The sequence below is a fragment of the Falco rusticolus genome, chromosome 1 (genome assembly GCF_015220075.1).
Source record: "Falco rusticolus isolate bFalRus1 chromosome 1, bFalRus1.pri, whole genome shotgun sequence".
Lineage (NCBI taxonomy): Eukaryota > Metazoa > Chordata > Aves > Falconiformes > Falconidae > Falco > Falco rusticolus.
In genome coordinates this window covers 76,929,439-76,957,425 of record NC_051187.1, presented here as the reverse complement: position 1 = coordinate 76,957,425, position 27,987 = coordinate 76,929,439, and the positions used below count along the sequence as shown (strand labels likewise).

Sequence of the window (27,987 nt, the reverse complement as noted above, 5' to 3'; positions counted from 1 at the left end):
CAAGTCATAAGATGCAAAGGAAACTTCTAGTGGGATTTTTTTAGTAAACGCATGGAATAATCTTGTGTTTACTAAGAAACTGGTCTCTGAAACACAAATGATTCTAGCATTTTGGAGGCAAAACAGTAAGTCAGAGAAGACGTTATATTCACTGAGACCTGATTAAGAGTGTATATGAGCAGAGGGAAGGATCTGCGATCTTTTTTGGTGTGTGCACTCTTTTCCTAGATATTCACAACACCAAATCAAACCTGTTATCAACTCTGCATTCAGTGTTTTGAGGGAAGAAAATGATGTTTACTGAATATTTTATGTTTTGTGCTGTACCTCATACAGCTGATCTACAGACTAACAAAAACTTTAGGGCTGAAATTTTCTGAGATTCAGCCTGATATGCTGATCAGTATCAATAATGGAGAGACAGTTTTGGGGTACTTTCCAAACAACTTCTTGTATCTATAATTTAGCACACATTATTTCATAAGCACCGTTTGAGATATTTGTCAATATTCTACCTTCTCATATTTTCTTTCAACAGGTCAGAAGTGGAAATGATCTCACCTCTACCATGTTCCTCCTAATGGTGGCAGCTGGCACAAGTAGCGTCTAATCTTGTTTCCAGTGTAATCTTTTAGTGCAAGAGGTTGTAACTGATCTGTTTTAATGAACACTGCATGGACACAGAAAATGAAAGTTTCCAACCCAGACTACTTTTCTTCTTTAGACTTTTGAGTAGATGTGAATAAATTACAAGGAAGGTTTGGTGGTTTTTTGGTTGGTTGGTTGGTTTTGGGGTTTTTTTTTGTTTGTTTTTGTTTTAACCTAGCCAGGAAACAGTAGTACCTCTTTTCCCCAGTTCAGACATTTACCCTACCTCTCCTTTTAAAACTACCCTTTATTAACCAGGAGAACAGTCACTTCCAAAAGGTAAGTCTTCTGTTCCTAAACCAGCTGCATCAATTTCCATGGTATCCATTGAATATAAAGAAGGTTTAGGAGGACAGCTCCATGCTGCAGTTTGACCAGCAATTCTTCCTATTGCTCTACCAGATTAAGGCACCCCATTCCGTGTCCCCAGTCTTGCCTCTCCTTCACAGCCTCAGCTGTCCCAATGAAGTTGCCAGATCCCAGTCTTGGGAACTGTAATTTTCAAGGTGACCCTGCAAAGATGTGAGCCTTACGCTTTGGCTTACTCAAGGCTGCCAAAAGAAATGATCATTAAGCTATAACTGTAGATCTTTAACTTCATACAAGTCAGGTATAACAGGTGAGATGCATCCTTTAAGTGCAGAGTTTATGCATTCTGAAAGGCACAAATTAAGTAAGCAGAGTATTTAAAGAATGTTTTGTGTTTTCCATTACTCTAATTGTACCAATAAGCTATAACAGCATTACTCACTGAAGATGTTACGCCCTCAAAGTCTACTTTTGAATGTCTGCTATAGAGCAGTTTCCAAACTCTGAAGTCCCTTGATTCAGCTTTACGAGCACTTAGGGATAGTCCTTCTTTTATTGAAAAAAAGACCCCATCTATTATGGCTGCTAAGAAAATCTTCAGAACAGACTATAACTAATGCAGAGAACCTGAAGGTATATCCCAGGAGAATAAACTATTTACTCATTTTAGTGGACTCCTCTGCCAACAGTACTTTAAAGCGCAATACTGTTATTCCACTTGTGCTTTAATCATGAACCAAAGGAAAAGTGGTATGACACTATGCAGGCTAAACACAGTCTAGGTCCCTCTGCCCATGTGATATAACTTTCTTAACATGCTGGGCAAATAATGTACTTACAGGAACACATACAGTAAATGATCCACTTACAAGGAAGGCTCAGTTATGTTTTTTCATATTGAGGGAGAAATGTAAGACATTTTTTTTTTTGCAATTTCATTTACAAACTTACAACTACCACAACATAAATGCATTGTACCAATGTGAGGATTGTGTCCACACATCCATTCACAAGCACAGTTTACTGTTCCTCAGTCGGCTTTAGCAGAGGACCTCTTCTGTCTTAGAAAGCACGGATGCAATGGACCCTGAAAATCCAACACCTTCTTCCTTTCAGTTGACGCTTCAGCATCATTTTTTTTCCCCCTCCCAAACAGAACAAGCACTTTCTCAGGTACTCTATTTTTCTCAATTTCAGCAGGGATTTTTTTGGTCGTTTGATTAGAATTTCTCGAATTTTCTTCTCACAGTAGTTTGCAATGAAATTGTCCATATTTCAGGAATCTGGGACCATTTCTTTGTTTATTTGCTTTACTTGGGTGAAGGAGGTATCACCACTGAATTTAGGGTTTTCTGGTTTGGGTTGTTTTATAATTTTACATTCAACCATTAAAATTTCCAGTGAAAGTCAGACTAATTTTAGATCAGACAAATCTTCTTCTAGGAAAAGAAATCTCTTTTGACCAAGTGTACCACACTGGATAAAAGCAAGTGCAACATGCCAGCACTTCAGATAATGTAACAGAGTGGTTACAACACTTCAGAATTTAAATAGCCCAACTTGATTGTAGGGTGGTGTAAATATAAGTAGCCTCAATATGCTTCTTCCCTTTCCCGTGAACACAAGCTCCCATCATCTCCCTTGTGCTTGTCTGACTCCATGTTGAACCTCTTGGGAGAACTGGTCCTGCAAACCATAATTTTAGAACTTTTTGGATGAATTAGTTTTCTGTTTCATCAGCTCAAGCCAGCAGTTGAGCACCAGTCCTGTGGAAGAAAAGTGGCAAGATAGGCCCTTTTGATGGTGTAGAGGTGAAATTGCCTCAGCCTCGGTGCAGCCTTTGTGTATGTCTAACCTCATTTATATAGTAAAGCTGCATTTAATAAACACAATGAGAATCAGAGGGAAATCAAGGTACCTTAGTTCCATTCAGGCCTGAATCTGGTCTCCTGAGGGACACTAGAGCCCTTTCTTAAGCATATATTTTTTTAGACTTTAGGAAAGTACTCCTGAAAGATTAGCTGTTGTATGAGCTAATTCTTCATGTCTCTGCTTTAGTGCTCCACCAGGTAATTCTACTGACCTTAACAGCATTACATCAGCATGAAAACGGTGCTATGTAGGGGACTAACAAGCCCTCTGCATGTGCCTTGGTCTGTGTATGAATGTGTCCTTCATGATACTGCCATTAGGTATTTTATACTTTTCAATAACCATGTTGAAATTCTAAAAATTTAGAATTCCAATTATGAGACCTTTGGCATTATTTTAATAATATGTTCCCTGTTATTCAGCTAGCTATCTTCATAAACTGCCCCAGTATTTTCCTACTCTAATTGCATGAAGCATTAGAAAAACACCATTACTCACCTGAAATTTGATATTTATGTAATACACAGGAACAAAAATTACCACTGACATACAACACAACACATCTCACAATGTGAATCATAAGCTTAAGTCCCTTATATGATAATTATGGTTCATATTTTACTTCAAGCATGAAACACTTTTTTGCTTCCAGTAGTCCAGGCTCATTTTGTAGGGGAGCAGTTGTTTGCAGATGCTACTCAAGTAGAGTCTGCTATAGATATAGATATTCTCTACCTCCAATGGATCCCTTCATTGTTAAATATTTGATGAAGGTCATTTGGGTGCATATTAATTAAGAGACATCTTCAAACAGAACATCAGAAAACAAAACCAAATCAAAACAAACCTGCTCACCGATGTGCAGGAGCCTCCAATCACAGGTCATCTGAAACTTTATGAGTCTCCTCAATCTTCTTATCTCATAATCTCTGAATATGAAGTTTATCCAAAAGGGAACAACTTCCCCGTTTATACTGACTGATTTGGCAACTGGCTTAAGGGTGCTTCCTACCTCAGAAAGCAAGTCGAGTAGCCTAAAATGGTATTAATTCTTAGCAGCCTTGTTACTCAGAGAGACAAAACTATTATTTGATTCATACAAGCTAAAAGCATTTGATTATGACTGATTTGTATTTTAGGCCATGACACCTTCATATCTGTTTTGAAAGAGGCACCTTCAATGATTCAGTCAATGCCCTACGCAGCCAGTGTGTGCTGCTACTTATTTACTCCCTGTGCTTAAATGCTTTTTAACAAAAACATTTTTCCTTCCACATTTACCCAAACAGCAGAGCTGGAGTGGTTTGTCATTGCTGTGGGTTGACCTTGGCTGGCTATCAGGTGCCCAGCAAGCTGCTTTATCACCCCTCCTTCTTAACAGGACATGAGGAGAAAATAGATGAAAAGCTCGTGGGTCAAGATAAGGACAGGGACATTGCTCACCAATTACTGTCACAGGTGAAACAGACTTGAATTTGGGATTAGTTTAATTTATTGCCAAATAATAACAGAGCAGGATAGTGAGAAACAAACAAAACCCACAAAACCCCCACCCTTTTTCCCAGGCTCAGCTTCACTCCCAAATTCTCAACCTCCTCCACCATCAGCAGAGCAGGGGGACGAGAAGTAGGGGTTGTGGTCATCACTTCATCACACACTGTCTCTGCCACTCCTTCCTCCTAATGTTCTTTCCCTGCTCCACCATGGGACTCGCCCATCGGATACAGTTCTTCATGAACTCATCCAACATGCGTGCCTGCCCCGGCCTGGGGCCCTCCCCGGGCGGCCGGTGGGTCCCTGCTCCCCGCGGGCTCCATGGGCTGAGGGCACAGCCGGCCGCGCCGCGGCCTTCACCGCAGGCTGGGGGGGAACCTCTGCTCCGGCGCCTGGAGCCCCTCCGGCCCTGCCTGCACCCACCGGGTGTCTGCGGGGCTGCTGCTCGCACACCTGCTCACTCCTCTCCCTGGCTGACATTGCTGCTGCACAGCTTTTTTTACCCTTAAATATTTTATCACAGAGGAGCCACCACTGTCACTCACGGGCTCAGCTTTGGCCAGTGGTGGGTGTGTCTTGGAGCCGGCTGGACCTGGCTCTGTCTGACAAAGGTGGCAGCTCCTGGGTTCTTCTCACAGAAGCCCTGAACACTCCTGCTACCAAACCTTGCCACACAAACCCAATACAGCCATATACGTCTGCACACAGATAGAAATAGAAACAAATACCACCCCAAGTGATTAATTCAAACATTGGAATGACTGCCCACACTGACTCATGGCTTCCCACACAAAAGCCTTTCACACAAAATTCAATGTTAAAGGCTCAATGAAATCCTCTTTGCATGTCTCTCTCCTTCAGGGCATAATATCATTGAAATCCCCTTTCACCTGACACTTGAATAGCCAGGAACCTGCTACACTTGACATTAATGGGCATGGATGTGATTAATTACTCATATGGGATTTCATGACGAGTACAGGGCTCTGGTCCCCTGAGAACAACTGCTCTACCCAAACAAACTAATCTTTTTTTTTTTTCTTTTTTTTTTCTTTTTTTTTTTTTTCATTTTAACGTTCTCACCACTTATGAAAATGGAAGCCTATAGCTAAAAATAAGAGTAACAGATTCCCATAGCATAGGATCCACATATCCCAGCTCTAGACAGAGTCATAAATGAAAAGTACTGGGCCTAATTTTCTGATATTTACCAATTCATGTCTTATTGTCCTGGGGTATATTTGTGCTGGTTGTAGACAGCTGATTCACAATCTATTCTTTGCTTATGTATTACTAAACTCTATTTTGAGAAATCAAAAGCAACTTAGCTGGTGCATAAGCCTTGGGGACTAAGAAGAATAGCAGCAGAGCTAGAGGAATCCTAAACTGCACTGCCCTTCACTCTTCTCAAGGATTACAACATAATACACCATTCTGTTAAAATGAGCTTGATGTATAAAACTAGTTATTTACCATGTGATGTGTAGGTGCTTAAAGTTTGGCCAGGATAGGTCATATCTTTTTGCATTCCCTCCCACAAATACACCAAGAACTGCAAAAAGTACTTGTAAAGTATGGGTGCTATAACTAACATCCCTTAGACAGAAATCATCACATTGGAACAATACCGCATGGCCTGTTGCAGTTTATATGCAGCAGTAAAACCGGTCACAGTGAACAAAGATTCTTAATTTTAAAGCACAAGAATTAGCTCAAAATTAGAACTTTTCACATTAAAAAAAAAGGGGGAGGAGTGGGCTGGGGTGTGATTTGAATCTTCCTAGGTAGAATTTATACATAAAGAAATGATTTATATTTTTAAATGTTGATAGAAAATAATATTTTTAAAAATTACTGTGACTTAGTATTTCATTGTTTAATCTCAAATCCACATTTCAAGATTCTGCATTAAAAAAAATAAAAAAGCTTTCCAATTAACAATTTCCGAGCATTTATATTCAGTCTTTCCATATTTTCTGAAGTTTTTTTCTATGTTTTGATTTTTTCAATTCAACCTGAATGAGAAAACAATAATAAATACACTTCTAGAATGTATCTGTTTTGCAACTGTCTTCACATCTACCTGCAGCCTTACAGCTCTTTTGTTTTTGGAACAGAATAGAATATTTTCAGTTGGAAGGAACCTACAATGATCATGTAGTCCAACTGCCTGACCACTCCAGGGCTGACCAAAAGTTAAAGTTTGTTGTTAATGGCATTGTCCAAATGCCTCTAACACTGACAGGCTTGGGGCATCGACTACCTCTCTAGGAAGCCAGTTTTACCTCCTAAGATGCTAAGAGAAGAGAAACTGATATGAAGGATTAGTAAACTTTCCTTTCCAAAGAAATAACTGAAACAAATTGGGAAAATGTCTGGGAGGAGGTAAGAAAATGACACACTGTGTCACACATGAGTAGAAAATATTCTGTGTTACCAAAATAGGGATGGCAGTATACACTTTCTACTGATACCAATATTCTTTCCATTAGTTCCACTATAATGAAAAAACAAATTCCATACATTAAATCTGCAATGACACTTAAGGGATGGTCCAGAACACTTGAAAAGCAAATAAAGCCTAGAAAAGATTTTAATATATTGCTTATAAACCTACAGTATAAGATCTGAAAATGAACAGTTTAAAATATTCAGTCCTTACTGACCTTCCCTTAATATAAATACGTAAGACATTCCATTAAATTAATCGCATTTGGATTTTCATTGACGAGAAAAAAATGCTTCTTCAGGAAATGCATGAAGATCTGGCTGCTGCTGGAGGCACAGAAAATAATATTTTTGCAAAGCACAGGAAAATATTATGACTGATAATATTGGTAGTTAACAGACTTAAATAAAAATCTTAGGCTATATTATCAGCTTCAGTGGCAAAGCTTGACTGAAATCAAAGAAGAAACATTTGCTAAAGATCTGCCCTTTGAAATGTTCTTGGCACAATCAGCCAGTATCAGCAAGATACATGCCCTCATTTATAGTGAGGTGTACAATTGGTTTGAATTCATTTCACCCATCTTTAACACATCAGATGTTATATATTGCCAAGAAAACAATACTGGACTTAGCATCCTAGCAGTCAAGGTAACAAACGCCATGTTCTTACATCTGTTGAAAACTACACAAACATATTTTTCTATCTAGTACTCTAGATAACTGGGGTGATGAAGGTCCTAAATTAGTGAAAAGTTTCATATAATGACAAACTCCCACTGGAAAGCCACCACGTCCAACCCTCTCCTCACTGCACGTTCTTCACATATTGCAATGTCCATATGATATTAGAAATGAAATACATTTATATATCTTTATTCCTATGTAAGTTTAAGAGAAGGATCATTTGGTACTGATGAGGCACTAAATGCCTGCTTCCAAATCCTTGCTGTTGCTAGCTGATACAGTTCTTGAGAGAAATCAGAATGATCTATATACAGAAAAGGGGAAAATAAAAACCTAGAAAATATTTCTAATGGTTATAAATGTACAGACAGAATTTATTATTCTTATCTGAGAGGAATGTGACATTCATGAACAATCTTGACTTTGAAGTATACATGGGGGTTATTCCTATTGGAGCTCCAGGACACTTCCCTGATTGTGTCTGAATGATATAATGAAACATAAGGATTCCGAAACACAGCAAAATACAGACTTAATATTAAACGTGCACTTGCTGGCTTTAATTCTTACATACAAAAAAACATTGACAAATTGAGTCAGAGCAAAACTGACACATATCTCAGTGGTATGTTACATTTTTCGTAATCCAAGTGTGCTAAATATACCTAGACTCAGATAAGAAAAACACCATTAAACAAGTCTTCAAGTGAGAGCTTCCACTGTTCTTTCTTGCCTGTTAGTGATGTTGATGGTTTTCAGACCTAACACGTGTTAAAAAAATTTTTGATTAAAGACAGAGCATCACACGCACTCCTGATTTATGCCCTATATAATCTCACTAAGGAAAAATTGCTCATAAGGCAAACATGACATTTCTGACCCACTGCGTTGCTTCTAAAAGATTATACCCTTTCACATGGTAGTTAAGAGACCTGTAAAGTGTATTGCCTATGAAACTCCAGCTGCTGCATAGAAATAATTTCTCGAATAAGGCTATATTTTGCAGGAGCAAGTAAGCAGAAAATGTCAGGTGGCCTCAAGTATTTCAGCAGAAAATCTTGAGACAAACTGGAGTAACTCAGATGGGTGTTACCACAAACTTAACTACAAGCTGTTCTTTTAAAACTATGGACAGTAAGTAGGTTGCAGATTAAAAGAGGCACTTGAAAGTGTGAAAAAGCTCCCTTGATATGACCAGGGATAAAACCAACAGGGCAGCAGGGCAGGTTACATCTTGTGCACCTGGCTCTTGCAAACAGGATTGAACCTAAGCATGTGTCCCTGCCCTGGGTCACAATCTTCCCCCTGCCCAACTTCAGCAGCAGCAGCACACATGCCAGCACACCTTTGGACCTGTCAAGTTACATTTTGGGCACCTGGCCAATGTATCTGTAGGTACTATAAGAGCTCTGCATGCTTGTAACCTCTACACTAGCAGTTTAAGTAGGTCAGGGTTTTGTTTGTTTTGTTTTTCTCCATGTATGGCCAGGATGAGTACCTATTTCAAGAGAAAAGCAACTACTTGAAGAACTAGGAGGAGCACAGCATGAATACCAAACACATTGCAAATCTTGCAACCAAGATGAGGTATACCCATTTCAATACTGGCAACACCACTAGCAAACCACAAAATACTGCTGAAAGCCAGATATGGCTCCACAGACATATGGACAATTAAACTTTATGCAACTGACATGGATCAGAGTCCTTCTAAAATTAAAATTAAAAGTCATTTAGGGAACAGAAGTGTCCAGTATATTATGACTAATCCTGTAATAAAACATACCAATTTTTAATAATGAAACAGTTATGGGCAGTTACACACTGAAGCAGAACACGAAAGGGGGAATTCTCTGGCTTTTTCAATAGAAATCAGATAAATATTGAGTGTGAAAACTGACCATTTTTAAATAAAGAATTATTTAAAACACTACCAAAAGATCTATTTTAGTGTAAAAGAAGTTACACACTTTTCAAATCAATTTAATTAGTATAAAAATCAGGCATTGACTTATTTTTCAAACATTTTGTCAACCTGCTTAAATCACTTAAACATTTAGAGACAGAGCAAAATATTTGAGCTGAAAATGAAATCATTTGATATATGTGCACTTGATAAAACCATATTTTTCACCAGTTTCCTTAATAATGTAAGTTTATATATGACTCCATTTAATAGGTTTGATTCAACCTCTCTTAAAAAAATGTTATTGATTTTTCTCAGCAAAAAAACCTGCTCTCCTTTCTAAAGATCAATTTCACTAGTAAAACGAAGAGCAATTTCATTGGACATTACGACTCTCTCTAAATCTTGGGCTCCACAGATCCAGACCTATAACCCTTATATGTGCTGACACTTGGAATGATCACTGGCTTGAGTATGAATTTGTGATAGTGGACACAGCAATGCTGACATAATCTGCAGAAGACAACAAGGCTCATACTGAAAGAAACATCTTTCTTGATTAGAATGAAATACTTTTGCTGTTCATTTGTTACTGGGAAAAAAATAACAGACTGCTTACCAAAATATATGATCTTTTGAAACTCGTTCCTGCAGAAGGATCCATTTTTTCCCCAAGTCCATGGATACATAAACCTAAAAAAAAAAAAAAAAAAAATAGATGATAGGAAACTGTTAATGTTGTACATCTTCGAAGACAGGTCCTATGTCACTATTAAAATGACAGGTTGCATACAATTTATTTTTTTTTTAAATTATTAACAGGAACTCTCTACAATGTTTTTCAGAATAATAACCATACATAAAGAAAACCTTTTAAAATATAATCTATAATGAACAAAACTCAGTAACGATTACTTCTAGTTTACCACAAAAACAAATCACAGTTCATTTTGGGTCAGATTCTTTTTTATCTCAGTATGGTTACACAAGATGGTAAAAGGACCTTTTTCTTCTTCTTCTCATTCATTGATTGAACAAGCACAAATGTTCCCTCTATGCTTCAAGCCTTAATTCCATCAAAAATACTTAAATCAGAAAGTCAGAGTATTTAAGACTCTACTGGAATAGGACCAAAAGATACTAGAGAAATGCTTGAGAGATTTGATGAGGAGAGATGCACTGAGGCGCTTGCTTCATGGGTACCAGTTTGTGACCCATGAGAAACGGTCACTCAGCAGAGAGGCAGAAGATGCCTGGAGCAGGAAGACTCGAGCTCCACCTTCCCTCTGAACAGTAGACTCCTGGTGAAAAACCAAATGCTAATGATATGGATGGATATCAAGAGTGCAGATGAAAGCTGTTTTCCTCCAAAATAAAGTAGGATATAAAACAGCTATTCAAAAATCTCCCTCCTTCAGCATTTGCCTTCATCATGTGTTTGCTCCCATTAAAATAGGAAATATCTGAGAGTTCTAAACAGACAGATTTAAATCCCCTGCTGTTTGCAGGCATTTATTATTTGATCCAATTTACATATGATGGGTTTTCTCTTAATATCTCTAAGATGGAAAAAAAAAAGACAAGTAAAACTGTTCTCTGATGTGGGAATAAGTCACCATTTCAGTCACTGATTGTTCTGGGGGTAAATGTCTTATGAGGACTAGTAAGGAATGTTTTTGTTTTAAAATGACAGATTCACTGACAAATGAAAAAAAAAAACCAAAAAACAAAACCCACCACCAAACCAAACAGAACAACCCCCCATGATTATATATTATGTTTTACTACAGAAAACCAGCAACATTAAGATGGAAAGATAAAAGCTGAGGTAACTTAGCACAACTCTATGGGTAAATTTACTAAAGTCTGAATTAAAGATAAACCAGTATTTCCCAGTTACTCTGCACTTCACAATGACTGGGCTTTGTTCCACTGCACACTCAGTTAAAGCAGGTAGACCACAACTCGGGTAAGAAACTACAGTAAGGACTCAGATTACTTACTTTATTATTCACTCAGTCAGTGCACAGATAAATGAGCAGGGATCCAAAAGTCTTCACCCTTAGAGCTAAATGTGTTAATGACAGGGCTGCAGAGCCAGGCTCCTGATTTGTCTGCTAACTTTCTGATCTCAGTTTTATTATGTGGGTTAGGGTTTGCTGAAACCAGTGTATTTTATAGCATATAGCTTAGAGCAGCCTCGTGGAGAGAGGAATGTGGCTTTGAGTGGGCTAGACTGTGATGGATGAAGAACCTAAGCTTCTTACTTGTTCAAACATCTGTCACCAAAGGCATTACAGAAGAGATAACCATTGGTTTGGCCATCTTTTAAAAGGGTGGACCTACTCAGCTAGTTACCTGCCTCAGCAGACTGCTATAAATCTGGAAGACATGATCATTTAATGCGCTGCCCTAACTCTGTTGTCCAAGTTGCAAAGACAGACAAGGAATCAGAGGTTCCTGGCAGGAGGGGAAAAGAGCTATTTAGGATAAGGGACAACACTGGCACATGAACAAAGGGATGTAATTTTGTCATGGATGAATTTCAGAAGAAAATGAGAGAAGATTCCTGCCATTAAAAGAGTGAGGCCTGTGCAGTAGGGGCCAAAAAAGACCAACCCAAACCCAACACACATGCACACACTCCCCCCAAACCCAAACTACCTCCCGTCACACACATTTAAGAGTGAAGTCTGGAAGTTTATGAATAAAGAGTTTGGGTTAGTGTTGGGGGAAGCCCTGGCAACCTTACTGTAAGGGAGAACGAAGCAGGGCTAAGAAGGCATATTTAGACTGAGAGGAACTTTGAAATGATGCAGTATTTGAAATAAATAAAAAAGAATGTGTAACTAAGTTAAACAGACATTCAACTTCCTTCAATTAAAAAAATTACCCATAAGTTTATTTTTTTAACAGGTACATATGACAACACTATTAAACAAGATTAGATATGAGGTGAAAACAATTATATCAGTGGACAGCTAAAATCTTTGGCTTCAGCAAACACATCTAATAGATCTTTTAACTCTGTTTATTACCACACATGTAATAAACATAGGGAATTACTTTTTTTAAAAAAAAAATAATGCTTTTCTCAGTTTTTCCATTTTTTCATCCTTTCAGCTTCCAAACGAACAATTAAAATCTACTGCATCTCTGCCAACTTTTTAAAAAATCTGGAAGTATTTATATAGACTCAGTGAATAGCTGATTGTTATTCATTATAACTGAGGTAGCCAGAAAAAGAGAGTATAGATTTGAGTCAGCAAATGGATTAATCCAACCACATTGACTGGATTTGCATTCGTTTATAGTGTCAGCTAGAGGCTAGAGCTTTATTTAAACAGAATCTAATATTCTGAATGAAAGAACAACTCATTTTTTGCAATATAAAATAAGCCCTAAATCAAATCAGAAGTTGTGAGTAAGGCGGTGATGTTCCAGTAGACAGAGAAGCCTTGCTGATTGCTATTTATGAAGGACATGATCCTGTACTCCCTGTATTCTCAAAAATGCCTTTGTAAGAAATAATTGGAGTAAGAGGAGGTAACAGCTTCTCCTGAGTTTTAGATTGGATTACACCTTGATACTGCTTTGTTCCAGTGAAGGTAAAGTTACTTAACTCAAAAATCTAGACTATACTGTTTCCGTAGGCCAAATTCAGAGCAAGACTGTCTCTCAAGGGCATTGATTTTAGTACGGTGACCTTTTAAGTCAAGTTGCAATTTTGATTTTCAGCTCCTCCTTTGCCAACATATCTCACCCTCCTCTTTCTTCTAGGCCAAATTTGTCACATTGTATACGAAATCGAAGCAGGTTACTGACCCAAAGGCACCCTTCATTCCTACACATTTCAGGTAAAGATGTTGGACTTGTCCAGTATGTCTTTAAGGTTGCCTCCTTCTAGTGTAATATTGAAATCCTGAGCAAAGTCCATCAGATTACCTAACCCCTTCTGCTACTACTGCAGGGCTACTTTTTACTGAATATTTTGTCCAGTCACATTTTAAATGTGGCATACAATGGCATCACTCCTTTTGGAAGATTATCTAAGTATAAAATGCCTGAAAATCTCTCTAACATGCATATTTAATCAAAACACAAAGGAAATGCTTTACTTTGTGCTTCTGCCTTCTCCTTTCTCCTGGCAAATATTTGTACCCACTTGTGCTGGTCAACTTCTTTGCACTCTTACACCTAAAGGTTCTGCAATTCTGTAACCATACAGAATTCAGGAATTATATCTAGCATCAGAAACAAAAGTAAAACTCAAAAAAAGAGGTTTTCATATTATAGGATTTTCATAATTTCAGGCTTTCCTGAACTATTTTGTTTATATAATTACAAATATGTTGAACATACATTATGTTAGGATTTCAAATTGAAGCTGCTAAATAAAATAATGCAGTCTGTGACTGAGTTTGTTTTTTTATGGGTTTTGTTTAGTTTAGTTTAGTTTAGTTCTATCCTTATTTGCAAATGCCTGTAAACATGAATTCTTTTGGGATCAGCTATTAACTTATATATCCCAGAAAATATCCCAAAAGATGACTTCATATATCACTGAAATCAGTGTAGTAATTGGCTTCAACATGAGCAACTCTCTCTGATTGATCTCACCATGTAAATATATACCTTCTGTGAAGCCTGACAAGGATTAAAATGGACCAGAGTTTGCTAACTTCAGTTTAAAACTGCAGTAATGATCAAGATGGGTCAAAACCACTATCAGGACCAGAATCACAGTGACTTTACAGCTGTGGTTTTGGTGCTGTGAAAGAAAGATGAACTACACACTCACAGACTGTGTGCACGTTCATCAATGCTTCGCCTAACCCACGCAGAAAAAAATATTTTTATAATTTTACCAGAAAAAATCTGAAAGATGGTCAAAATTTACAAATATAATACAACTCCTGAATCAGAAAGTGGTATAAATACATAAGGCAGAGAAGAATTTTACCTTTCTACAGATTCACTGATTCCCCAAATCTGCTGCACAACTATGCAGTTTATTTTATATTACTTTATTTTACATCCCATGAACGGCCTTTGGAGGCACTATTTCAGCTTCATTAACTTTCTACTACACTATAAATTACAGAGCAATTGCTTATGGTCACTTTCTAGGGAGGAACACATTTAAGAGGTACTATTTAACAATATTATGCAGAGGGATAAATATTACGAATATCTATATCAACTGAAAATGCCAGGATTGAAACTACTGAAAAAACAAAGTTGGACATAAAGACAATAAATATTTAAATAAACCTCAAAACCAGAACATGATTCCCTTTTGGGTAACTGATATTTCATAAAACCCAGCACTAATCAGCATATCAGAACCGTTTTATACCTTCTTAACAAAGTAATTTTTAAATTTCAAGCAAATGCAGTATTTTCAAGCTTTACCTTGCCTTCCTTGGTGTAAGCAAGTACTTTATCTTCTTCTTTTGGATGAAAAAGGAGAGTTTCCACAAAGAAAGTGATGGGTTGTTTCTGGAATGTTGCTCCTTCATCCGTGCTTATGAAAAGGCTTTGGTCACGGTCATTATGGGATGAGCTTACAAGAATTATCTAAAAAACAAAAATGAAAACATATCTTCAGAGAACTGTTTTCTCTGTAATAGACAACATAGCTCTATTTTTCTTGTGTAAATGTCAGATTTTGTACATACCTTACCTATCGCAATTCTTGGGCACAAACCTCAAAAGCATCTAAGAGAAAAGGACTTCAAGACCCTATTAATATTCCCTGACCAAATATGCGAATGTTAAATTCTATAACTTCTCTTGCAAATCACACCAATTTGATCATTCTCCTCATTACTACTCAAAATGACTGCCTTAGATTTTGGTCCTTGTGCAAGGCTCAGGAGGCCACACAAGAAAATCTCCAAGGCAACCAAAAAAGAATTAATACTAGTAATGACTCATGTTAACATGCCCATTTAAGTACATCACTTTACTTAGTGATGCTGTCTTTATAAATACTAAACATAAAAATAATCACTGCTAAAGTTATATCAGAAGAATGACACAGGACAAATAATTAGTTTATAGCATCTCTCCATTGCTTCACCATTCTCCTGTTGACTTATTTTTGATAAAAAGGCAGTTCACTCTGATGCAGAAAAATATGCCAAAAATTTATCTGCATTTCCCTCTCAGGTCCAGATAATACCTTGACTCAAACACAGTAATAGCTTGAGCTGTCTCCTCATGTGAACTTCATGTCAGACTTTCAACAGCAAAGAAATTTTTCCCACATAATTTAATCAGAAATTCACTCTTTTCAACTTCTTCACCTTTTGCACTACTGGGGCAGCATGTTATAGCGTGGTTACAAAAATGCCAATGTAAGGATCCATTTTTATTGCCTTTCCAGATCAAACAGGCTCAGTTTGCATTCAAAAAGGTGCCTTCATCAACTGATAGCCTGTAAACAAAACATGGATTTTCAAAGCCCAGCTGGGCACTATTTGGCTCACACTTCAAAAACAATTTAAAAAAAAAACACCAACAACCTGAAATCAGAATGCATTTAGAATATTCAGCAAATGATGCAGAAGACAACACAGAATACTGATACAGTGACTGTAAATTGCTTACAGAGATAAATGTCAACAAGTTATGCAAACAGAATTACAAGAACGTGAATACAGAGAAGGAAATATATTAGCCAACACTATATAATTTTTATGTAGTCCCTTTTCTTTAGAGTACAGCTGAAGTTAAAAATTTGACATTTCTAATGAATTACACAGATATGACAGCTGGACTGAGCTTTTACTGCAGTTGGGCTTTAGGGTAGAAACTATAAATACAACATTTGTAGATGCTCTAATTTGACAGGTTACTTAAGCATGTGCACTTGTAATTGAAGCACATACACAGTTGCACTAATTTCTGCATAGCTTTCATATACCTAAAAGGGGGCACATATTAAAGAACATTATTGAACAAGAGCAGGAATTTCATATAGAGTCCATAGTCTACCACTGAAACTCCACACTAAAGCATATATTATACCAAATCTATTTGTATTAACTGTGTGTCAAGGTCACTAAGAGCAAGATACTAGCCAATAACCTTGCTACGATCTTGTATTTTTTGTAATGATATACTTTATCCAATAGTAGGAATCTGGTATTTTTATTGGAAAGCTTCCATAAGTGATCTCTTCACAAATGCCATCTTTTATTCCTACAATATCCAATGGCTTCCTGTCTCTTAGTAAACTCTTCAGACAGCATCTGTTTAATTTATTACTATATACACTCTAAGTATGCTGCTGGTGGCCTAGATATAGTATTCAAAGATTCTTGTAACACACTTACTTGGCATGTTTTCTGCAGAAGGCACGACACCAACCCAAAATTGAATGTGACCATCATGTGGTGCCCTGTCCTTTTGCTGGCATTGCAAAGTGGAGTGAAGAAGCGCTTATGCCCAGCACAGAGATTTGCACTTTCCTTGCCACACTACCATCTGCAACTCAGGCTCAAAATATGCAGTTTTTTCTTGGAAATTAATGAATCCAAACTACATGCATGCTGAGGGAGCAATGGAGTGCTTATTCCTGTTGGTTCCTGACCAGATCACAGAAAGAAGGACCCAGTCCTGTGCTAAACTTCACAAGCAAGGCTGCAATATGAGCTCCACAGTCCCTGTGGAAGCTTGTGCCTAGGAACATCCTTGCATTTTAATGCATGCACGAGGCTGGTCCTGAGACCCATGCTTAGATTGCAGCGTGTACAATTCCTTCCACACTGTATCACTAGAAGCAGTATGGTTGTAATTCCATACAAAAAGCTTATTATGTTCGCATACAGTCTTCTAGTTCAAATAACACTTTCCGTAAATATAATTAGCTTCATTCTCTCCTATTAATATTTTTTAAAATGTATACAAATAAGACAACAAATCAGTATGGCATATACTCCTGAAAAGGCATGAACCGTACTTGTACAGAACAGTAATCTCTGGACTAGAGTGCTATTGTCTTGCTTTCTTTTTCTGGCCCAATAAATCTTACACTTCCAAAAATATTGGCTTCAAATTAATAAAGGAAAAAGGTTTATAAATTTGGTAGTGTTTTTTCTCTGTTAATGAGCCTTGAGCATAGGCATGGCTAAGTTTCATAATGAGGACCCAAGAGCAGCTTACAGAGAACATAATTCTAGAAACTAAAGTAATAAGAAAAATGTTAGCTATAATGAAATGCAAACACACTGTGATATTTTCTAGTGCTGTCCCTCAAAAATATCATGTACTTTTTGAAGTTAAATTTATCAGAAAAAATATAGCCTAAAGATTGTAGACATCTAAGTATATATGGCAGAGTCCCTAACTATACTTTTATTCGCATACACATCATAAATCATTTAATGAAATATTTTTGAATTTCACTCAGTGTTCTGATTTCTATTTCAATAGTTTAAACTGATCATTATGTGCCAGGCATTCAGATTTGCCTCCCACAGCTAACACACTGGGTGATCAGACTTGCCTGCTGGCTAACAGTACTTATTGAGGAAAATATTCCAAAGCAAATATAGTATCCACATTAAATGCTTTCCACAACAAGTTTTATTTACTTTGTAAGTGGAACAAATAGGAAAACCTTCCTCCTAGCAACTGATGAAGGGATGCAACAGGGACATACTATCTGGAGAGCTGACTAACAGTGATTGCTGAGGGTTTTATCTCAAAATAAACAACTACTTGCTTGAATAATTATGTATCCAAAAACCAGAACAGATTTTAATCACAGCTAAATTTCACTTAAGCCTCTTTCAAACAACATTTTACAGAGTATTTCTCCCTCCTATGAGACTCTTCTAATATTTTTTTAGTAAATCGTAACTTTATATTATGCTGTTTATCCCTGACATCACTTCTTAATTTCCCATCAGCTAAATAAACAACAATAATACACACATAAACATTCAGATCAGATGTAAATCTACAACTTCCAATAGTTAAGCAGAGGTAAAAGATTATTTCAAGGAGATAAACTATCCCATGGATTGTAAAGAAAATGAGTAAAAATAAAAATATGTTATAGATCAACAGAGAGGAAAACCAAAGATATTTCTGATAAAAAAGAAAAATACTACACTATGCCAACATATGAATTAAAACATTCCAAAAATAAAGAAAAGCTATGCTTTTCCTCATTTCAGGAAAAGTTAGTGAGGCAAGAGGTAATATAAAAGCCAAACAAATCTGAAAATAACTTCATTAAATCCATTTATTTAATCTCTCTTTCAGGACTGATTGGCCAATGTGCATGTCTAACCATTGCCTCTGCTGGGTGGAATCCTAGTCTGAACTGCAAAGGACAAAGAGACTCTGACAGCTTAGGCTACAGTAGCTTGTACATCATACTTTCCCTTCCACTATTACCATGAAGATTTGGAATAATCACAGTGATTACTAGGGAGTTTTAACTGTAGATTTGGCAGCAATTCAAAGCTATGCTGTAATTTCAAGTGGCAATAAACACAGGATATTAGCATGCATCATTTGCAGTGTGTCTGAAATATACCCCTCCTCCCCTCAGTTTAGGTCCAATCAAAATGTAAACGCAAGATAAATTTGATCTTAATCAGCACTTTCTCTAAAACAAGGCAATCTTCTAACACATTACAATTGTGCCATCTCTTTCAACTTCAGCAACTGATCTTAATTTTAATTCCAGATTTTATTTTCCTTTCCATTTCTCTAGTATTCATAAAGGAAAAAAAAAAGTCAAAACATCCATCTCAGTGTCTGACTTGCTACAGGAGATTTCTGCAGTAAGTGATGAGAGAGATAAGACACAGTTTTTTAATTCTGTAATCCTGCATATGGTCAGAAATCAAGCCATCTCATATTCCTAAGCATTCTAAACTGACCTTGAAGGAAGAAACCTCTGGCTACATAACAAAGCAAAATACAGAACTCTTTATTTAAGCTCACAGCAGCCATGCACTGAGAGGCCAAGCGTGCCCGGGAAGAACCTACGCCTCTTCGGTCACCTTCAGTAAACTGAGCTCCCACTGGACACAGATGATTTGGCTATGGGGACCCAATCCTAAAGAGTGCTGGACTCACTCCAGCAAAAATTTTAACGGTGCAAGCTTACGAGCCATCCTCACTAAGGTCACACAACTTCCATTAAGAGCTTGTAATGTTAATGCCTAGATGAAGGTTCTTAACTAAACTGGAGACAAGGCTGCTGGTGACAGCTCCTAGTGATACCATCGCATAAATCTGCATGCCTACATGTGTTTTGAAGAGAAATATTATTTGTGGCAGTACTGTCAGTCTCAGGGCAGTATTCATAGAGCTTCACAGCATGGCAGTAACACCCTCAATGTTTTTCAGGTTAACTAACTCACCTTTTTTCTTATTTTTACAATTTGTGTTATTTATGCATTATTAGATATGCCTGGCTGACACAGAAATTACTCTGGCTCCTGGTCCCAGTTGTAAATGAGATGTTGCTTCTCAGATGGCGTTCATAAAACACACAAAGTGAATTTGCAAGGGTTATGATTTTTATCTTGGATGGTATGAAAGACCCGATAACTCAAAGAGTGGCAAAGCTGCAGAGTGAAAAATAGTCCCTTTACCCTCATAGTGTAAAAACAGTATCTAAGAATCAACCCAGGGTAATCCCAAGCAGAGAGTAAAATAAAATGCCTTCCAGATAACAGTTTAATCTTGCAGATTTTCCCTGGCATTTGCATCCAAAGTCCCTCTTCACACATTAGTTATTCATGAATTTAACCACTAATGAATCACTAAAATCTCTGTGCAACTGAATTGCATAAATGCACATTGATGGAATACATATATGCATGAATGAACATACAAGTTGGACCATTATATTACTTTTAATGGCAAACATTCACAGCTTCCTCTAGAATTTGTATTTACTTTCCCTTGAAGAGCCCCTTTCAAGGTGACAGAGAGTGCATTTCAAAACTAGTCTTTATGAGAACCACTGTTAAGGGAAGGGAAGGTGGGAATGTTAAGGATGGCGCCTGAGAAATACCCACTATGCTGATCACATAATCTCATGACACAATCAAAGGCCATCTGAAGCAATCCTGATGGGACTAATGAAAAGCACGTATTACAGTTTCATGTCCCCTGTATTGTGGTCAGCTCATTAATCATTTGGAATATCACAAATGAAACAGTAATATTATTTATCTAGTACCATCAACACATGTGGCACGTTAGGATGTGGAGTGAATATTAAGAGTTTAGGATCTTAAAATAAAGTGGTTACCAACTGGAGCAGTTGGTAACAAGAGAAATGCTGAAGAGGGAATGAACATCAGCATCTTAACAGAAAAATGTGTTCAGAGCAACTGTATGGAGAACTGGCTCACACTGCAACTAGGCAAGCCTGAAATGAAATAATCTGATCATAAATAGTTTTCAAATAGTTGGCTTTTCTCTAGGCATTCACTATAGTGGAAGCAAGTTTAAGGGTGGTAACATATGATAATAATGAGTGCACACATAGAAACAGCTGCAAAAGTTCTGACTGAAGTTGATGAGCAGCCTGAAAATCCTGCCCTGTTGCACTGTATATACCTTAATCTGCCAGATCTCTATAACTGAACTCCTCAAAGATGCTGACTATGCCAAGTCTCTATATCAGGGGTCCTCAAACTACAGCCCACGGGCAGGATACGGCCCCCCAGGGTCCTCAATCCGACCCCCTGTATTTACAGACACACACACACACCCCCACCCGCTGGGGGTTGAGGGGGGAACCAAGCAGCTGCAGATGACTGCCTGCCACTTCATCTGCACGCCGGCCCCCTGTTTAAAAAGATTGAGGACCCCTGCTCTAGAGCATACCAATTGCAGCTCAATTCTTCAGTCTTCTTATTTAGGGAAGTGTTGGGTAGGGTAAGCAAGCTGATCATTATCTCTTCCTCCACAGGAACAAATCTCGTCCATCCATAACCTGCTAGAACCAAAAACTTTTTGTCACTTGATGGCAAGCCAAATTTTCACAAGGAATGCTCTGTTCAAAAACATTTCAGAGCAGTAATTCACACCACCAGCCCAAGAATTCCGAAAAGCTTGCACATATGCAGCAAATTTGGTATTTCTGCAATATACTGAAAGGTGTGAATACGCCAAAGGTCACGGCAGAGGGAGAGGAGAAAAAATACTCAACATCTTCATAGACAGTCCTTTCTTTAATAGCTGATTTTTCTAGTGTTTTGTGTACTTCTGTTGCAGAGCTAAGATTATTTATCTTCTGAAAAATACATTGATACAAGCAAGTAGTTAATTAACAAGGAATATCTTTCAAATATCCAGTGGATCTCTTGGCACAGGCTGAACTTACACTGAGTGGAACAGAAGCTTTATTAGGTACATAAGGGTGACAAAAAGGAACCTAATACTATTTTTTACAGATACTATTTTTTTGTCTCTGTTTAAAGTGAAATCAGAAGAATCCTTTGCTCTTCTTGCATGGTACAAGGTCCAATATTAGCTTGGCTATTGCTAATTATTCAGCAAAAGGAATCATTTAATGAAACCTTTGTACAGCTCCTACATCTAAAAAGAGCAAAACTTACTGTTGATATTTTTTGTGGGATGATCATCATATTGATATTTGTACATATTCAAATGGTTTCATTTAAAACTATGCACGCCAGTATACCAAGAAGTAAATCAGACGGTCTTTCCCAGTATGCTCTAGATCAGCATTTTGAGTGGGGAGCAGCATTGATGGAGGCATAGTGCCAATTCTTGTCACAGCAGGGGAATGTTACCTAACTAGGTTTTATATTACCCATAAAATAAGGACGTTTTGTGTGTCTTGGAGAAAAAAAAAAAGGAAGTTGGATTGCACAGCAGAAATGGGCAAGTTTCACTCTTTCTCACCAACATCTCCACAAACAGTATTATTTCCCAGACAGAACAGGCACACACTGATCTTTTCAGCTTGGGCATTCACAGACTAATTCAAGAAGTTATTTTGCAGACCTCCAATAAACCTGCAAATATTTTCTGTCTGAAGACATCACAAAGCAAAAATATAAAACAATGCCTCCCAAACAGGGTAATGGATGCAAAACAACTGACTGCATACATGTGTTGATCTAAGTTAATGAAGAAACAAGCCAAATAGTTCCTAGTTGCCAGCCATTCATTTGTCAGCAGCAAAACCTGCACTAAGTTCAAAGAGAAATTACATGGACGGTAATTAGTGGATGAGGAGAAAATACGAAGGAAAGGCAGGCAGCTGCGGTAGTTAAAAGTATCAGTCATATGGGATTGATTAAGACTTCATCATCTTGTGTAATAGGTAAACATTCGTCTGCCTTAAAAATATTACAAATGTGTCTTTTGTTATGAAGCTCATTTCTATTATAAAATTATATATATATATATTAACATTATCCAGGGAATCTCGTTTTGTACAAATTGTCTCCTCCAATCCCAAATACTCAACAGGTTCCTGGTGTTCTCATAACCAAAGGCCTTCCCATAATGTTCCCAAGATATCCCTAACGCCAGCTGCGGCATCAACTTCAAGCACCTCTGTTCCTCTCCCAAATCTATAGATCACTTCTTTTGGTGATCAACGTACTTAACGACTCTGCTAAAGATCATAAAAAATAAGTAGCATCTTCCAAACATGGAGGGTGGGTGTGTATACATACATATGTATGCAAATACATACAGGTTCATGCAACCAGGTGGGCCACATCCAAAGTTTCTGAAGCCACTGTCTGAAATCACTGAGAGCTTTGAAAGGCTCCAGTGACTGGGAGAGGTTCCTGAAGACTGGAAAACAATAAACATCATGCCCATCTTAGCATCATCTACAAAGTCTCTCAGAAGTGTCTCTATTTTGAATTTGTTTGTTCCCATATTTAAAGGCGTAGCTGGTACTACGAAGTGAGTTGTTGAAGTCCTTACCCTCCAGGAAGCACCTGCTTCCTTTTGAGAACTGTAGGCGCTCTCCTTAATGGAGGTCTGAGCACAGCTAAAGATTGAACAGCTCTTCTCTCCTAGACCACAAGGGAAAATACAAACCTGGGGATAAGAGCTGTGTTGAGCAAGTCTTCCATATGTAAGGCACAACCGATTATGTGATTTTGAAGGGGAAAATGGAAGGGGGAGAAGACAGGGAGGCACAGCAGCAGAAGCAAGCACTGGAAAAACAGTAATTATTTTTCACTTGAATTTGGCCATATCTCCATTATGTAGGCTACAAAGCTTAATTATAAAAGCTCTTGCTATTGAAATATTTCCCCTTATCTTTGATATCCAGTCCAAATGGACTGGAAAAAAGCCCTTGAAAAGCAGAAAGAAAATGTCTTTTAAAATAATTTTTGATCCCATTAGGGTGAATCTCATTAATAGAAAAAGGACTTCACTGAAGAATAGAGCTTTTACATTCAGAAGCATAGAGTACTGCTGTGCCTGATTCTAGCAGCACTGTACACAATAAACCTTTGTCTGTCAGGGCTTAGATTTTTGCAGTTGTAAAGTACCCATTTTATATTGAGGTAGAGTTTTAGTAAATGCACATACCTAGCTCTCATTGCACTAGTTTTCTCCAGGTGTACTTGGGGACGGGTGTTGATTGGAGCTTTCAAAAGCTGACATACAAAACATTTTTTCTATTGCAAAGCATTGTTTTGCCATAACTAAAACATATAGCTGAAAACTTCTATCAGAAGATTTACCAGCGTAATTCCTAAGGCCCATGAGGGAATAAGGGGAGTGGGGTTGGTCCACCTCATGCACGTAGATAGAAAATATTTGTTGGGATAGGGACACTGACTTTGTGAATTATTAAAGCCCTTTCATATGTCATTGCAGGAACAAGTCGTGGTATCTTCCCAGTTGAATGCTGTGATTACTAAAACTTAGACAATTCTGTACATATTCTCATATATATATATATATATGAGAGAAAAAACATTGCATGTCATCAAAACCAAAAAAGAACTAGAAACAATGTTCTTTTGCTCATTTGCTAGACTGGTAAAATTTAGGGGCAAGGGTGATCATTTATGTTTGTTCCCAAGCATGTTATTTCAGCTTTTTTAATTATATTTTTATGAAAAGTTGAAAAGTGAATAGAAGAGTAAATTAAATGAATGCAAAAATGAATCCCCTTTCTCTCACTTTTACTAACACTTAATCCTCACGAAAAGTTTTTAGTTAATCCAGGGGATTTTTATTTTATTTAAACATAATACTTTACTGAAAATGAGAAGTTGGAGAGCTTGGATCCTGGCAGTATGTTTACAGACAGAGTAAACAGCTAGGAAGATTTCAGCATCTTTCTCACTTGGCAAGAGTATTACTAGAGATTCAGCTATGAATTATGGCTGATACTGAAAAAGAAAATCCAGGTGATATCATTATTTTTCCTTATAAGATAGACAGCTACACAGAGCTCTAAAAACATCAGGTGGAGGTTAATCTTGGGGTGCTGTTTCTGTTCTCAGTCAGCAGGAACCTTGCAAACTGACTGTTTTGCAGACCCTGGGAGTGACCCCATCTAAAGCAGATTCCAAACAAAACTGTTCTTACCACTACATTGGCACTTTACAAGATTTTGCAGTAATTCTTGAGATTGTAACATGAATGTCTTATGATACTTTACATATATCACAGTTTCTCTACATGTAACATCAATACCAAATCTGTTTTTACAGAATAAAAACATATATATGCTTACAGGTGGTGGTTAAAAGTGAAATGGAGAAACTACAAACCCAACGAAATTAAGGAATGGGAACAAAACATTGAAGATTGGCAGGAACAATAGCTTTTCAACAAAAAAGGAGGAAAAAACCATTCTGCTAGTCTCTTAAAAACACCATATAATTCATATTTTGTTTTATTAGCGGAACATACCAGATACCATACAAACCACTGGTTTGTCTCAAACATATTGGAACTAAATTAGAGGCTATCAGAAGCAATCCCATATTAATAAAATTAATTTTAAGAGTAAAAAAATAAGTAACAACTTCTTACACTCCACCCCACCTATAACGTCAATGAAATAAGTATTAACATGAAAAAATGTTCATATTAAAACCAGGAGTTGTTCTTATGAACCCACCCACCCACAACAAAAAGCCAAAAATACCAGCACAACACCCTGCAAACAAACCAAAACAACACTTATTGTAATATAACTTCAAACTTTCAGTTTAAATTACCATCCACTCCCAATGACTGAATAATAAATATCATCCCTTTACCATATGTTAAGGCTATGCTACACGGATGCTTCCAGTGGTCTCAGTATCTCAGAATTAACTTTCATGAGGGAAGAATGTCTTACTGCTGCAGAGCCAATTTCTAATCTCAGCTGTGCAGATGAGTATGGTTTTGATTAAATCTACTGGTCAACTGGCATGCACGTACACAGCAAACAGAACACAGACATGTATGTCTTCAGATTTGAACAGGCAGTCTTAAATAATCTGAGTTACACAGAAAAGATAAAAACAATTCATGTCAGTTGGTAATTAGGTATCATTCTAGGAGACAGTTCCAGCGTTTGGTAGACCCAGATGGATACTGCCCAAGCATTGCATTAGAATATAGCTCTTTGACTCGGGATTTGCATGTTTTTGCAGTCTTTTCCTTTCTTTCTTTAAAATGAGTATGTTCTTATTCCTAGGTAAGAACTTCATCGGTCCTTGCTGTTTTTTCCCTTTCCTTTGCCTGTGCTCCTCAGACTGTCTGTTGTGCTAAGGGACAGGCTATGTAGCTACTGGGAGTTATTTGTCCAGTGTAACTTCTAGAATACTGAAGAGAAGGGAATAATACAAACATCTAGGTGGGAAGGGAGTTCCAGAGGTCATCTAATCCAACCTCATCCTCCAAGCAAGGCTAAATAGAGTACATAGTTCAAGACCATGTCCCCTCCAGTTCTGAAGTAATAGCCCAACTGAAGTGCATCGACACCAATGCACAAAGCATGGGCAACAAACAGGAGGAGCTGGAAAACAGAGCAGCAGGAAAACTATGACATCCTTGCCATTACAGAAACATGGTGGGAGACTTGCACTGGAGTGCTGCAACGGATGTCTATAAACTCTTCAGAAAGGATAGGCGAGGAAGGAGAGGCGGTAGGGTAGCCATGTATGTTAGGCAGTGTTATAATTTCCTAGATCTTAATGATGGTTATGATAGGGTTAAGTGTTATGGTTAAGAATGGAGGGAACACCAAAAAGTCTGATATCATGGGGGAAGTCTGTTAAAGATCACCCAACCAGTATGAAGAGAATGACAAAATATTCTATGAGCAGCTGGGAGAAGTCTAACAATCCCTAGCTCTTGTTCTCATGGGGTATTTCAATTTACCAGATGTCTGCTGGAAATACAACACAGAGGAGAGGAAACAGTCTAGAAGGCTCCTGCAGTGTGTGGAAGACAACTCCCTGACACAGCTGGTCAGGGAGCCAGCCGGGGGAAGTGCCCTGATGGACCTGCTCTTTGTGAGCGGAGAAGGACTGGTGGGTGATGTGGTGGTCAGAGGCGGTCTTGGGCATAGCAATTGCAGGAGGTTTTGATACTCGGAGAAGTAAAGAGAAGGGTCAGCAGAACCACTGCCTTGGAATTCCAGAGAACAGACTTTGGCCTGTTTAGGAGTCTGGCTGACAGAGTCCTTTAGGAGGCAGTCCTGAAGGGTAAAGGGGTCCAGAAGGCTGGACGTTCTTCAAGAAGAAAATCTGAAATGTGCAGGAGCAGGCCAAAAGACAAGCTGGTGGGGAGGAAAGCTGGCATGGCTGAACAGAAAGCTTTGGCTGGAACTCAGGAAAACTTTGGAAGAAGGGGAAGGCAAGTCAGGAGGACTATAGGGATGTCCTTAGGTTACACAAGAAGAAAACTAAAAAGACCAAAGCCCTAATAGAACTTAATCTGGCTACTTCCATTGAAGACACTAAAAAGCATTTATATAAATCAATCAGCAACAAAAAGAGGGCTAATGGGAATCTTCATCCTTTTTGGATGCAGGAGGAAAACATAATGACAAAAGATGAGGAAAAGGCTGACGTGCTTAATGCACTCTTTACCTCATACTAGCTGTATAGCGGAACCCAAAGGATGGTGGTGCATGGAGTTAAATCCAGTTGGCATCCCGTCACAGGTGGTGTTCCCCAGGGCTCAGTGCTGGGGCCTGTCCTGTTTAATATCTTTATCAATGATCTGGATGAGGGAATCAAGTGCACCCTCAGTCAGTTTGCAGACAACACCAGTTTTTGTTGGGGGGAAGTGTTGATCTGCTGGAGGGCAGGCAGGCTCTGCTGGGGGGTCTGGACAGGCTGGATTGATGGGTCAAGGCCAATTGAATGAGGCTCAAGAAGGCTCAGTGCTGGGTCCTGCCCTTTGGTCACACCAGCCCCACTCAGTGCTACAGGCTGGGGACAGAGTGGCTGGAAGGCTGCCCAGCAGAAAAGGACCTGGGGGTGGTGGTCAACAGCCAGCTGAACATGAACCAGCAGTGTGCCCTGGTGGCCAAGAAGGCCAAAAGCATCCTGGATTGAATCCAAAATAGCATGGCCAGCAGGACTAGGGAAGTGATCATCTCCCTGTACTCAGCTCTAGTG

General features: G+C 38.1%; 1 protein-coding gene across 1 annotated transcript in view; it reads right to left on the bottom strand.

Moving 5' to 3' along the window:
- The window catches only part of SORCS2 (sortilin related VPS10 domain containing receptor 2), a 579,315-nt gene that overhangs the window by 108,486 nt on the left and 442,842 nt on the right, over window positions 1-27,987 (bottom strand). The window contains 2 exon segments of the mRNA XM_037385456.1: window positions 9,984-10,057; window positions 14,780-14,944. Of these exon segments, the coding sequence (XP_037241353.1) occupies window positions 9,984-10,057; window positions 14,780-14,944 (239 nt within the window).